The sequence below is a fragment of the Argopecten irradians genome, chromosome 5, assembly GCF_041381155.1.
Source record: "Argopecten irradians isolate NY chromosome 5, Ai_NY, whole genome shotgun sequence".
In the NCBI taxonomy this organism is placed as follows: domain Eukaryota; kingdom Metazoa; phylum Mollusca; class Bivalvia; order Pectinida; family Pectinidae; genus Argopecten; species Argopecten irradians.
This window is the reverse complement of record NC_091138.1, coordinates 10,074,406-10,088,425: the sequence shown is the minus strand read 5'-3', so window position 1 is coordinate 10,088,425 and position 14,020 is coordinate 10,074,406. Positions and strand designations below refer to the sequence as shown.

At 35.1% G+C, this 14,020-nt stretch overlaps 1 protein-coding gene across 1 annotated transcript in view; it reads right to left on the bottom strand.

Moving 5' to 3' along the window:
- Positions 1 to 13,613, bottom strand: part of LOC138322816 (uncharacterized) — a 39,192-nt gene extending 25,579 nt beyond the window's left edge. The window contains exon 1 of the mRNA XM_069266939.1: positions 13,432 to 13,613. Coding sequence (XP_069123040.1) covers positions 13,432 to 13,513 — 82 coding nt within the window. The 5' untranslated portion in view covers positions 13,514 to 13,613. The remainder of the gene's footprint in view (positions 1 to 13,431) is intronic.
- Between the last annotated feature and the right edge of the window lie 407 nt (positions 13,614 to 14,020).

Sequence of the window (14,020 nt, the reverse complement as noted above, 5' to 3'; positions counted from 1 at the left end):
ATGATAGTTTCATATATATTGGTGGGGGACACAATATTACATTTAGGACCGATATAATAACAAACCTCAAATATTTGCAATTTTTAATACATTCACAAGTGCATGTACAAATTTAATACCGATATAATAACAAACCTCAAAGATTTGCAATTTTTAATACATTCACAAGTGCATGTACAAATTTAGGACCGATATAATAACAAACCTCAAAGATTTGCAATTTTTAATACATTCACAAGTGCATGTACAAATTTAGGACCGATATAATAACAAACCTCAAAGATTTGCAATTGTTAATACATTCACAAGTGCATGTTAACACATTGTTAAAGAGTTGAAAGACTTGTGTGTGCGTTGTCAGTATAAATTGACAGACTCCCGGGGCCCCGAGCGGCGTGTCCAAAAGGGGTTAAATAGGTTAAAACTTAAATTTGTTCTACCTAAATTATAAAAATGGTAGAATCAAATACTCTTCTTAGATGGGAAGGTCTTTAAGGTCCTAAAAAATTGTGAATTATATGATCTTAAAGTCCCCCCTCCCCCGGGGCGGTTGAACCTTGGTGAAAACATTTTTTTCTGACACTCAGGGGTCTGAATATACTGCAGACTCCCACAACACACACCCGCTCTTTATACACACAACACAACGCAAACATGACATAACCTTAGCTGCTAAAAGGACATTAATGTTATCAAACAAACTGAGGGACGGGACCAAAAGGGGCTAAATATATTTTACATTCTGTAACGGCTTAAACTTCAAAACACTTAAACAAATAGCATGATCCAATTTCCTTCGCATATGAAAAACTAAAACAAGAAAAACCCTGGGGAGTTGGTAAACGTTATTTAGTCCTCAAGCGATGTCATTGGATAGCAATTACTGTAAACCATGCGATTTACTTTCGCGACCACAGTAAATTCACGAATGTTTTTATCTGCGAATACATATAAACCTCGTTTATATTGATACATATTTACATTTTAATTTTCAAATTCTTCTCGAACCAGTTTTGAAATAGAAATCACGAAATTTCGTATCCTCGAAGGAAAGATGGTTTACAATTTCATGATGGTCCGTCCTAATATTATATATTACAAAGGAAAACCAACACCCTATACCAGCACTCATGTGACCTTCAAGGCCTCTTGGGCCTCTTGTTTATCGATGAAATATTAAGAAGTTATATGATTATATATGCCCTTTAGGTTAAGTCACAAAATGCATTATTTATTTGTCTTGTTTTATTTCAAATTCACGACAATAACAAGCTATACGGTACCATTATAAGTTGTAAAACTTCTACACACCAAATCGAACAAGGATCCTTCTAGCAACATATATCTAGATGATATACATGCGCAAAGGCAGAGCACCTACCGTAATGAAACATAACGAGACCATGGTATACGGACAACTGGTGGATCAGTGTTGTTTCAACGTTAATTGGTCATGTCTGTTCGCCCGTCGTCCGTCAACACTTTGTTTAAATCACTACTACTCATATAGTTTTAAATGTATTGTAACAATCCTTGTGGGAAAGGCAATTCTAGTGAGATGGTTTTTTGTTTTATTAATGGTTGCTTTCAGACAGTCAATATTAATAAAATACTGTTACTTCTACTGTAGGGCCTCTATGAGAGACAGTGATTTTAATCTAAGAATTCTAGGTAACCAATGTTAGTGATGCAATGATCGTATTTTAAAGAAAAGCCAAATATAATGATTTACAAATGCTTAGGGTCCAACGCATTTTATATTGGTACCCTTCCAAACGCGCTTCGCATAATTGGAGGTAGGAATGCATTATATAATGTCGTCATTTCCATTTACGCAAATAAAACCAGACAAAATCGCCGAACATATAAATGTTTCAGCATTGTGGTAATGGGCTGTTTTGACACAAAAGCCGACACAGCTCGGTATTGTGCGACGAGGTTCTCTTATGTTCCGTCTCTGTTAAGATCTTTGACAGAATAGAGATTACACCAACACAAACGTATCCCGCTGTACATCTAATTCCCTGAGAGAGCAGTCCTTCAATTTAGTCAAGATAAAAAAGAAAGTCGTTGTATTTCTTGAGCAGAGGTTTTAATGACTTTAATGTGTAACTGTCCGATATCGCAAAGCCTTTTGAGACTTGAATCAGTGTTTACGATATTGGACGGCTAAACTTAAAAAGGCAAACGAGACATTTATTGTTTTCATCCATAGTATACCACGGAATTCAATAGAACTCCTTGCCAAATAGCTCCGTAAGGTCTCTTACGTTACCAAAATACGAAAGTGTTTCAGAGGCGAGATGAAATAGATGCCGCTTGTAGCCACTGTTCGATCGTGAGGATTTAAACATTTTTTTTCCTTTTTCCCTAATCTCCCCATGTTTATATACATAATTCATGGAAATTGGATGAAAGTAAATTTGCTGTACCTCATTACTGTGTGTATATTTACGAATACTTCGTGCTGACTACCCTTTCTATCAGTAACAATTTCAAATCTTTAATCATGGTTTCAATTCACTAAACCTTGTTTAAAATCTCTAAAGAACACTGTAGTCCAGTAAAAATAGAGACATAACCTCCAAGTAATTGCAACAGGATTTGTTTTCTGCTTTTTGGGTTGGAGGATCTTAGTATTTTAAAATGAAAAAAGTCGCCAAAAATAGCATGGTCGGAAAGTCGTTTTTTTCAGTACTCCAAAAAATAAAAGATATATATACTGTATATGTAAAGAAATTATACTTTTGACCACTTTTAAAGTCCACTATTTACAATATTTTGCAATACTTGTAGTATTAAATCGGTTGTATAGTAAGACAAACTTTAAATTAAAACAAATAAGATGAAATTATACAACAGTTTCAGTCAATTTTAGAAATAATGAAGAATGGAAACAGCTCAAAACCTTTTGAATTTAGCAAGCATTACCATATTTTGCTCTTTTTTGATGCACACATTTATAAAATCTGACCCTGAAAAAATATCGGTTTATGTGTTATGTCTTCAATTTTTTATTTGACATTAATGCATTACTGATAATACATTAGCCAGAAAAAAAAATAGTCATCAACCTGTCAAGTTGACTGATTATCGTGCCAATTTGAAGTGTTTTTATATGTAGATATTGGACAAAACACCCATTTCGGTATTTTATATTTTGGAAAATGCTTTCAAATATCTTAAAATCTTTTTTGTGTATTATGTTCTTGTTATTGTGATAATTTGTTGTAAAAATATAGAAATATGCACATATTATTAAAAGGTAGGTTTCGCCCAACCAAATAGATATTTTTTGAAAATCCGAAAAACAAAAACAAAAGTTAAAAGAAAATATTATATATACCTCAATTTCGATGGATTGTGTTGTCGAAGTTTTGCGCATGCGCACAATCTGATTGAAATACAGATCCTTATTATCACTACTTTAGAACTGACAGGATCTGTATTTTAATCAGATTGGCATGCGCAACAAGGAGGAGGAAATTAGAATGGAATCGGTAGCACCCTAGGACATCTCTAGGGAATGAATTCAGAGATGGTATGTAGTAATAGAAGAAACAGAAGCTACATCTAAAGCGGATTCTGTTGGGACTTGTTTTGCACGTTGTGAAAATTTCAACAAATATGCTAACGCACATACAGCGGCAGACTAGCTACATATATGTTTGATGAACTAAGCTAGCGAGCTTATGTAAGTAACTAGAAGTATTAGAGATCTTATGTATATACAATCCATCGCACTTCGATTTTTTTTTCTTTTTGCTAAACATACTGTGGCAAGACTGTAACTTCCATCTCACATTTTGTTTCCGTTCTGTTAATGCGGCCTGAAGAAAATTGCATGGATTGTAACCAAATTTGGCCAGAAACTTTCTATGGGGAAGGGAAACATAATTAACATAAATTTGGCTCTGATCCCCTGGAGCCAAATGAGTGGGGCCCAATAGTGAAATCAAAGGTAAATATTTAAATTCCTTCAGAAAGAAACCTATGAATCAATATTTAGTGCATTACTTGGCATTACAAACCAGGTGAGCGATACTGGGGCTCTTGTTAGAGGTGTATTTTCCTGGTCAAGCTAGGCAACTGACCACCCATAATGTTCGCTGTATGCATCGAAAATGATCTGAAGATTATATCTATGTATAGGATAAATTTCTTTATATTACGTTGGGCGAAACCTACCTTTAATATTAAAAATTTCATAAATATGCATGACCATAGCTGTTAAAAGGATGTTAATTAATCAAATAAATATGCAATACAAAAATATATTTGAATAAAATTTTTCGAATATGCTTTATTTGCTGTCATAAAATGTTGCTAGTAAATCAATCAGAACTGTGATGATTTTTAGCCACAAGATTGAAATTAAACTTTTTTTTTATTTTATTCCATTATCTTATTGAAAATAATGTAATCCCAATCCAGTTCCATTATGAATAAAAAATAAAAAAAATACCTTACCTATTCAAATATTTGATCAAAAAGACACTTCAATCTCACTTTATAAAAAAAACCTCCATTATGGTAGTAACATCTGCCAATGGATTTTGCAATCTGATCAGTCACTAAATAGATATTTACATATTTGGTATATCAACTTATATGGACATCGAACAACCGTGTTATCTCAGGCGGTGAAAATAAAATGTTTTACTTTAAAAAGATCCACGAAAATGATTATCAATAGTATTGTTGATAATTACACATTCTTATCTTAACAATTAAATAAAATAAAATTTGGCCGTTGCATAATTTACATTGTTTGAGATCACTCTTGATTTATTTTACACACACCCCAAACACTAAAAGATGATGCGTAGCAATTTGTCTCTACTAAAGAAAAAATAATTGTACTAATAGATGATATATTTATTTTAGGGACGAAAAATATATATGCCAACAGCTTTGCATGGGCTGAATATGCCACGTACATTGTCAGCATGCGATTGACCAATGCGTCAATCTTTTCTTTTGAGGGATGAAAACGTGTAAGTATTGAAATACGTAAATAAAATTGATAAAATTTCATCATGTTTCTTAAAAATTGTCACGTTGCAAAGAAGAAATTGATCATCAAAATCTATTTTAGAAACACTAATCTCGATGTTTCTTGAAACCGAAGCTTATTATACAGAACCGCTAAGGAGAACGCAAATTATCTGGATTTGAAGTTCAAATTCTGCTTGATGACGCGAAATCTGACGCTAATTATGTTCACTCTCATACGCTATATGGTTTTGATATCAGAAAATGATTTGGCATACACGATGAAGTTTCACGGTATTTATTCTTTTCAATTCCATCTTAACAAGCACATAACGTCTCCTTGTTTCCATTTCGTATTGGTTTTCAGATTTTTACAGCCCAAAAGCTGATGATTTTTGAATAATACATTTACATTGTTGAAACGTGATCCATGTATGTTTAACAAACAACTTAGCTTGTAAAATATCCTTTGTATCAATATCTGTCATTAGGAGAACTACCGGTATTTTAATACCGTTTTATGATCACAATACTCGTCTGACACAAGCTATCCAAACATGCTGTCGTAAATTTTGTTCGAACGAAATGCTGATATATAAGCATGCATAGTAAAGGAAATGTAAATGTCACAGAGTAATAATGTTTAACGACACTGAAATAAATGAAATCTGATAGAAAATATCAACTAAACTAAATCAAAATTAGTTGGCTTTTATGTGGTTTATACATAACCTACTATTAAACGTTGCTGACAAATGGTTTTTCTCTATCAAAAACAGGAGTAGACGATTTAGTATCTTTCTTTAGTCACAACAGTTACAATTTTACACCATTACCGCCATGTAAAAGTTTGAGCTTCCAATTTTACTTCAAGATAAAACTATCAAAAAAATTAATTGCATTCCAAAAAAAACGTGGCACTATGTTCTATATGTAATGCAGTACTGATTGCGTATGCACCGAAAGCAATTTTTTTTTATTAGACTTATACATACACGATTAAACACCAATTATTGTTAAAATGATGAGTATCATTTATGGTCTGTCGGCGGTGGAGCATCTTTACTAGTCAAAGTCATCAACGGACGGCCTTCCGTGTATGTGGTGTCTTACGTTTGAAGCCAGGTGCGTGTTTTCAGTTACTGCTATGTTAGTGTTTGGTCATGTAGAATGAAAATCTTTGTCATTTGTATAATGCGATATCATTGGAGCATGATTTGTACCTGCTGCCCCTATTGCATGATCGTAAAAGACGACTAAATTTAGGATCTTATCTTTTCTATTCTTCCTAACTGACTTTATCCTTCCTAATGCCTCCCTTGGCACCGCCTCACTTTTGGCCTTGAGTTGAGCGTTCGCCCCTGTGAGGAAGGCTATGGGTTCTGTCCCCTGGCCGAGACACACCAAAGTCTATAAAAGTGGTAGTTTCTGCTCCTGCTTAGCGCTCAGCATACAGGGAGTGGGACGACTGGTTCGCCCGTTGTCAGTATAATGTGACCGGGTGGGGTGTGTTGCTTGGTGTCTTCGGCGGCATGCTTCAGTAGTTCCACTATACAAGAAGACACAACATGAATATACCGCAGTCTCCCAAAACACGCACCTCGCACAACATACACGCAACACACCGCATACATGGGAGGCCGTCCTTACATGACCATAGCTGTTAATAGGACGTTAATTAAATCAAACAAACATGTAGAATGAAAATCTTTGTCATTTGTATAATGCGATATCATTGGAGCATGCCGCCGAACACCGCCAAGAAACACACTCCACCCGTTCACATTACGTTGAACCAGTCGTCAAACTCCAGTAATATTGAGTGCTAAACGAGAGCAGATACTGCAACTTTTATAGACCATGATGTGTGTCTCTGCCAGGGGACAAAACCAAGAGCCTTACTCACAGGGACGAGCGCTCAACCGAAGGCAAAAACCAGGAGAGGCGAGTCGGTGTCAAGAGAGACGTTAGAAATAAGAGACAAGATATGATTCTAAATATAGTCTCTTTTTACGATCATGTAATAGGGGCAGCAGGTATGATTCTACCTACCGGGACAAGTTAGCTTCTATCACGCCTGATGATTCTACCTACCGGGACAAGTTAGCCTCTATCACGCCTGATGATTCTACCTACAGGGACAAGTTAGCCTCTATCACGCCTGATGATTCTACCTACAGGGACAAGTTAGCCTCTATCACGCCTGATGATTCTACCTACAGGGACAAGTTAGCCTCTATCACGCCTGATGATTCTACCTACAGGGACAAGTTAGCCTCTATCACGCCTGATGATTCTACCTAAAGGGACAAGTTAGCCTCTATCACGCCTGATGATTCTACCTACAGGGACAAGTTAGCCTCTATCACACCTGATGATTCTTCCTACAGGGACAAGTTAGCCTCTATCACGCCTGATGATTCTATCAACAGGGACAAATTAGCCTCTATCACACCTGATGATTCTACCTACAGGGACAAGTTAGCCTCTATCACGCCTGATGATTCTACATACAGGGACAAGTTAGGTTCTATCACGCCTGATGATTCTACCTAAAGGGACAAGTTAGCCTCTATCACGCCTGATGATTCTACCTACAGGGACAAGTTAGCCTCTATCACACCTGATGATTCTTCCTACAGGGACAAGTTAGCCTCTATCACGCCTGATGATTCTACATACAGGGACAAGTTAAGTCTCTATCACGCCTGATGATTCTACCAACAGGGACAAGTTAAGTCTCTATCACGCCTGATGATTCTACCTACAGGGGCATTCTACCTACAGGGACAAGTTAGCCTCTATCACGCCTGATGATTCTACCTACAGGGACAAGTTAGCCTCTATCAGGCGTGATATTAAGTGTTTTACCAACTACTACTTGATTATCAAGACTTTAGCCTTAATCTAATTAAAATACAATGCGGTTTTTGCAAAACCGTGATAGAGACTGTTAAACGCGATACTTTTTCTTAGATTTTAAAATATTCTTCAGTTAAGCATATCTGTATCCTTTATACAATATTCTATAAAAGCCTGGCTCCAATTTTTTTTATATCAGCCGTAGTATTTCACTTAGCGATTAAATTTCAACAATTTATAGATAATATTTATAGTTTTAAAGTACAAATGTTGATTTGTTCGGATATTTTAGGACGCTTTTCTAATACCCCAATTGACGTAGTTGTTCATAGGGTAACTACAATGCAATCTGATTAAAATACAGATCCTTATTATCACTACGTTGGATAAGAGGATCTGAGAACATCCCATTAGGGGTCGCGTCAAGATGACCTTTTGAAATGGCCAATCAAATTGGCACTGCCAGAATCTTGACTGGGGACAAAATAGTTTGAAAAAAGCTGTTCAAATTATTTTCGTGTATGTAGCCATCTCGCCCGAAGTGCACAACAAAGCTAATTGTACATGTATACTGGGACGAGAAGACATTTTCAACGCCCTATATTGTAAGGTGTAGAAACTGCATTTGCTCTGAAGTACACGTGGTATAAAGGTCATGTGGACGTGACCCCTTATGGGATATTGTCAGATCCTCTATTGAACGGAGTGATTATAAGGATGTGTGTTTTAATCAGATTGACTACAATGATACTTATAACAAAGATTGCAAGGATATTAAAAAGGCCCTGCTGGGAGAGCGTATGAAATCCTTGTGCCCTATTGCATGATTGTAAAAGGCAATTAAATTCCTAATCTTATCTTTTCTAAGTACTTCAAATTGATTTGTTTTTTTGACGGCTTCTTTGACCCTGTCTCACTTTTGACTTCGATTTGAGCACATTTTCTTTTAAGGAAGATTTTAGGTTCTGTCTCCTGGCGCAGACACACTGTAGCCTATAAACGAATGCCGCATCCTATCGTTTCAAAACCACACGTACCTTAAACACGCACAACTCGCGACATACATAGGAAACTGAATAGGACTAATAGGACGGTAATATAACCTTCATAGTCTTCACTATCTGTGGAGTAAATAGATAATTATGGAAACGATTTAAGTTTGTAATATAATTCATCTGCTTTATATATCGGTCATTCAACTGGTGTCTTACGTCATATACGCCCATACCTTTTAGGGGTTCTTGTTCCATTCTGTCATGTAACGCTGCGTTCCATTGAAGTTCCATTCAAATGAAGTCAGGGCATTTTTATCTTATATATATATTTATAATTGTGTCAAAGCAGAGAAGTATTTAACAGAAAACTGGTGAGTTTTCTTAGCGAAATTGTCTGAATAAAATCAATTTCAAGTTGTACTCGATTATTCAATGTCTGTGTGGCTGTCAAAATAAGAGTAGATGGTAATCATTTCTTTGGAAGATATCTAGCATTGGTAGTCGTGCTTTCTTGTCTCGACAAACATCGATCTACAAACAGAACAATACAGACGGACCCTTGTATAAAAGTGTGGTTATCAAATACTTGAGTATCCATTCTTGTTAAATCGAAGTATTCTATATGACTCGCTTGTGTTAACCATGGCAAATTTTAAAATATGAATTTAAAACTCCATTTCATTCTTTCAGTTAAAGGGACAATTCACTCATGCTAATTCTTTTACATAACCAAGAAGCAAAATATGGCATTAATGTATTGTTCTATATTTCTTATGAAACATATAACATAAAATATTGAACATTGATATAAAACATTGTTTAGTATTTTAATTGATACCGTTGTAATTACAAATCGTTGATCAATACGATTAAGCAGGTACAAAAAGTACGATGTACCCAAACCAGAGCCAAAGTCACGCACGTCAAACAAATGAACTACATAACCACTGAGGAGGTGATCAAATGATTTTTAGGCAAGACAATTCACCTAATAAGGTCAACACACTACTGTCAGAGCGATTTGAGCAGTTTTAAACAAAATTTGCATTACTCTACAAGCAAGGACAGGGTTCGGCAAACAAGATGTTCGACCACAATGTGTAATGGCGGACAGCGAGCGAGTTTGAACATTTCACACGCGTTTTACCACCATGGACTTTTCTGGCATATCTTAGTAAAACCGATTTATCTAATTTCCATTAGAACTGGGTTTTTCCGATATATGTACAAATTTTAATGTTCTCTGAGACTGAATTGTCCCTTTAAGGTATACCGTAATCTATTTACCTTTACAGAAAGAGTAACTTTTACCTATTTAGTCGCAAATGAAAAATGATGAGCTAATCAGTATTTATGAATAAAGGTTTATTTTCAAAAGCAACTTTCCATGTATTTGTTATGTTCAGTTCAGTGAATATTCAGTTCAGCCGTAAATTTAGTTAATTTAAGAAAGGTTTCCTTGCAGAAACGATTGACCAAGTTAAAATAGGTAACTACATCATGAACAACTTCAAAATATTGTAACATGATTAGATTTTGATATTAACAATATTGTGTTCAATCTTTTAGAACGTCAAATGCTGAAAACAATGTTACCCTTGAATATCGCATGACTACAGCAGTTGCAGGAACAACTAATTTCCGTAGTTTTCACATATCTCATTAAAATATTCAATTTCTAGAAGACATTACAGGAACTATACAATAGAAAATCCCTCGCGTAAGACATTAGGTTATCATTCATCGCTATTGTCCGTGTTCTGAATGAGTTTATGAAGCAGATGCTAGCATTTCCGCCCTTAACACTGGAGCAGCGTGTTTCCAATTAGCTCCGATTGATTGTGATGCTAATGTCTTCCTAATCCACATCATCACTTGTTAGTTGACGTATTCATTACGCCTACATTACATTTAACGAGTAGAACAACACATAGAAAATCCGTGCATATTATGATAAGAAATGTCTTTCATGTGTAGTACCATAATCTCTCCTAGAAACCCCATAGAAACTCCTTAGATATTATCCTGTCGCTTATAGAGCATTTATTGGAAGTTCGATTGGTTCTTGTATTATTCCCCAAGTTATACATTGGTATTACCGTGGTTTAGCAAAATACCATGTTAAGGAAAACTAATAGCAATCGTACCAAACCCAATTATCAGTGTTTTAATTTTTCCTTTTCCTCGTACTACAAAAGTTGATATTTTAATTTGGTAAGTTTGGAAATGGAATATAATTGCCGACGAAAACAACACAAAATGAATACTTGCCGACAAATAGGAGCCAAAATACAATGCCCGCGACAAATGTTTTAATGGTAAAACATTAAAAAATACAATAAGCTGTGCGTTGAAATGGCTCCAAAATATATATAGTCTACTTCAATACTACAAAATTAATATAGTTAATCGTAAATGCATTCCGACCTTCATAATGCTGTGCTGTCGGCACTGATCCCTACTCTACTGTGTAGATATATATTGTGTCATTGGAATGCAAATGACTGTTAAATAGTACATATAACGCTAATGACATATGAATAAAGGCATTTGTCAAAGTCGTTCCTAACATGCATTGTTGTGGATTCTAAAACTGAATAGAAAACTGTTTTGTGATACAATTTTTCAATCGTTGTACTTTGAGTTTTATTGAAAAATAATACATAAGTGAAAATTAAAAAAAATAACAATTTGGAACAAAAACTGAGGTATAATTATATATATAATTACCTGATTAGTTAACAAAATATTAAAATGCCATGAAGAACACATCGTCTGATTTATTTAAAAACACTGGGAATAGGCCACAACAATTTGGCAAACATTTTACCGACGCTTATTTGAATACTGTTTTAATATGTTTTCCCTTGGCATATACTATACGAAACAAAAATGTGCAATTCATCATTTTGTGTCCTGTTTAACTAATTACTTCATGAACTCGGAAACATTTTTGTGTTAAGATTTAAAGTAACCAGCGACAAGTTTGTGTACCCTGGATGGAATGGCTTGGACCTGTATTTCTACACTAACGGGATAATACTGCGTAGTACACAGTCTCACGAAGACACTCTGGTTAACTTGTACATTATTCAATGTTGATATAGAACTGAAACCATTCTAAGATACTGAAAGGAAGTATTTGTCAATATACCGGTATCGTAATACCGATGTGCACTATATAAACTATTTATTTTACATCGATTACGAAACAAGTTATGCAACTTATGTAAATCACTCTCGATGGCCCGGATGTAAGCGCGCGAGGGATCTTAGTGTGGGAGAAAACCGGAGTGCCCGGAGAAACCCCACGTGATCGGGCAGGTGACCCCTAACCTTTTCACGTCCGTGCCGGGGATCGAACCCCGGCCGGCTAGGTGAAAGGCGAGTGGCTTAACCACTGCACCACCTGATCACGATGTGCACCGTTGTAAATATTTTCTAAAAGTTATCTCAAGCCAAACCAATAGATTAGAAGTGTGCTCCAATTATAGATCACATTATTTAATGAAGATGTTATTCTATGGTAGATGCCAAATCGTTGTATACACCTTGCGATCAAAGAATTCGAGACAATTGTCGGCAAATTCAAGATGTTGTCCCTATTGACCAACAATTACAACACGCAAAGGATTGGTCACACACGACATCAACATCTGTATTAATTCAATTACAATGTCTAGTCGACACTTAATATAAGATTGATTTCAATTACTCAGTGTTAGTAGTTACTTTCCGGGTCAGTTAAAACGTCATATGACTACCTAATGGTGAGTGGCAGCAGCGTTAGTGACATACCTTTACATAGAAGATGAAACTGAACTGAGGTGTTGAATATACATCAGGGTACATTTCCGTTTAATAAATAAATATATGTTCAATTTAACACAAGTTAAATTGGGAATTTGTACATTCGTTGGAAATCAACATATGTATTTGACATCCACGAATGGAATCCTGAATGCATGAGCTGCATTTAATTGTAATAATGAATGAAAAAGGGACAACAAACTAACGCCAAAAGAATCAAAGAAAAAATACTTAAAAAGCAATATGCGAAAGGAGTAAACTGCTTTAATTATTACCAAATGTGAGAGACATCTTTAATTACTATTCATGTTATCATATACCATTCCCAACATTTCAATATGTGATAAATGACAGCCGTGACCCATCATTTTTAATTGTGGTTGTACTTCAGTCATTTAGAGTTAGTGTCTAACTATCATATGCATCTTACTAACGAATTAGTTAGATGCTTTCAAAATATAGGAATAATTTACCAAAACATTTGTAAAAAATATATTGATGAATGATATGTACAGAACTGAGATATCAATATACAGTATGACAATAAATCCATTGAAGTGGAAATGACCTAATTACCATTTCCCAAGTTAAGATCATCAAGGAATAGTCATTTACGAATTGCGAAAAAAGTTGTTTTATAACATTTCAATTCACCTGCACGAACAACAATAATGATAAAATTTAATTTAATTTTTCAAGCAAATGAAAGTAATTTAGATTTTAGATTAGTTCTTTAAAATAAACATATATAGTATATATCACTTCTTACCTTGGCTCAGTTGGAAATACAATCCTAAAGTGACTAGAATTACAGAAAGGCTTTTGGTATTGTTCCCTAAACACCGACTCATCCTTAGCTAGATCCCGAGACATCTCTCTCTTCCACAGAGAGAGCGAAAATGACACCGTCCTTTTGGAGACATGACCAAACACTAACGGCAAACGGTGGCACGCTTGTGGATCCGATGATAATAATGCTATAGACCTGTTTGGCAGTCATCAGAAGGCAGGTGGAGATTGGTCTCACAAATCATTGTGGCAGCAGCAATGAAGTGATAGCTCCACAGAGAAGCTATATGGTATCAAATGTATCAGGTTAGGAATAGCAATGAATGATTTCGTAACGGAATCAAAGATTTATCAATGTTTGTATATAGGGAATGTCCTATGTAGCTGACATGTTATGTTGACGAACGATGGAGATATTTATTTTCACATTGAATTACCAAAATATAAGGGTTGAGTAAAAAATGTAATAAATATTCGTTATAGCATCATTAAGCAGCTATACAAACAAATTATTGTTTTCGTATTCCCCATTATTGTTTAACCTTATTCCTTACTTAATTCACGTTGTC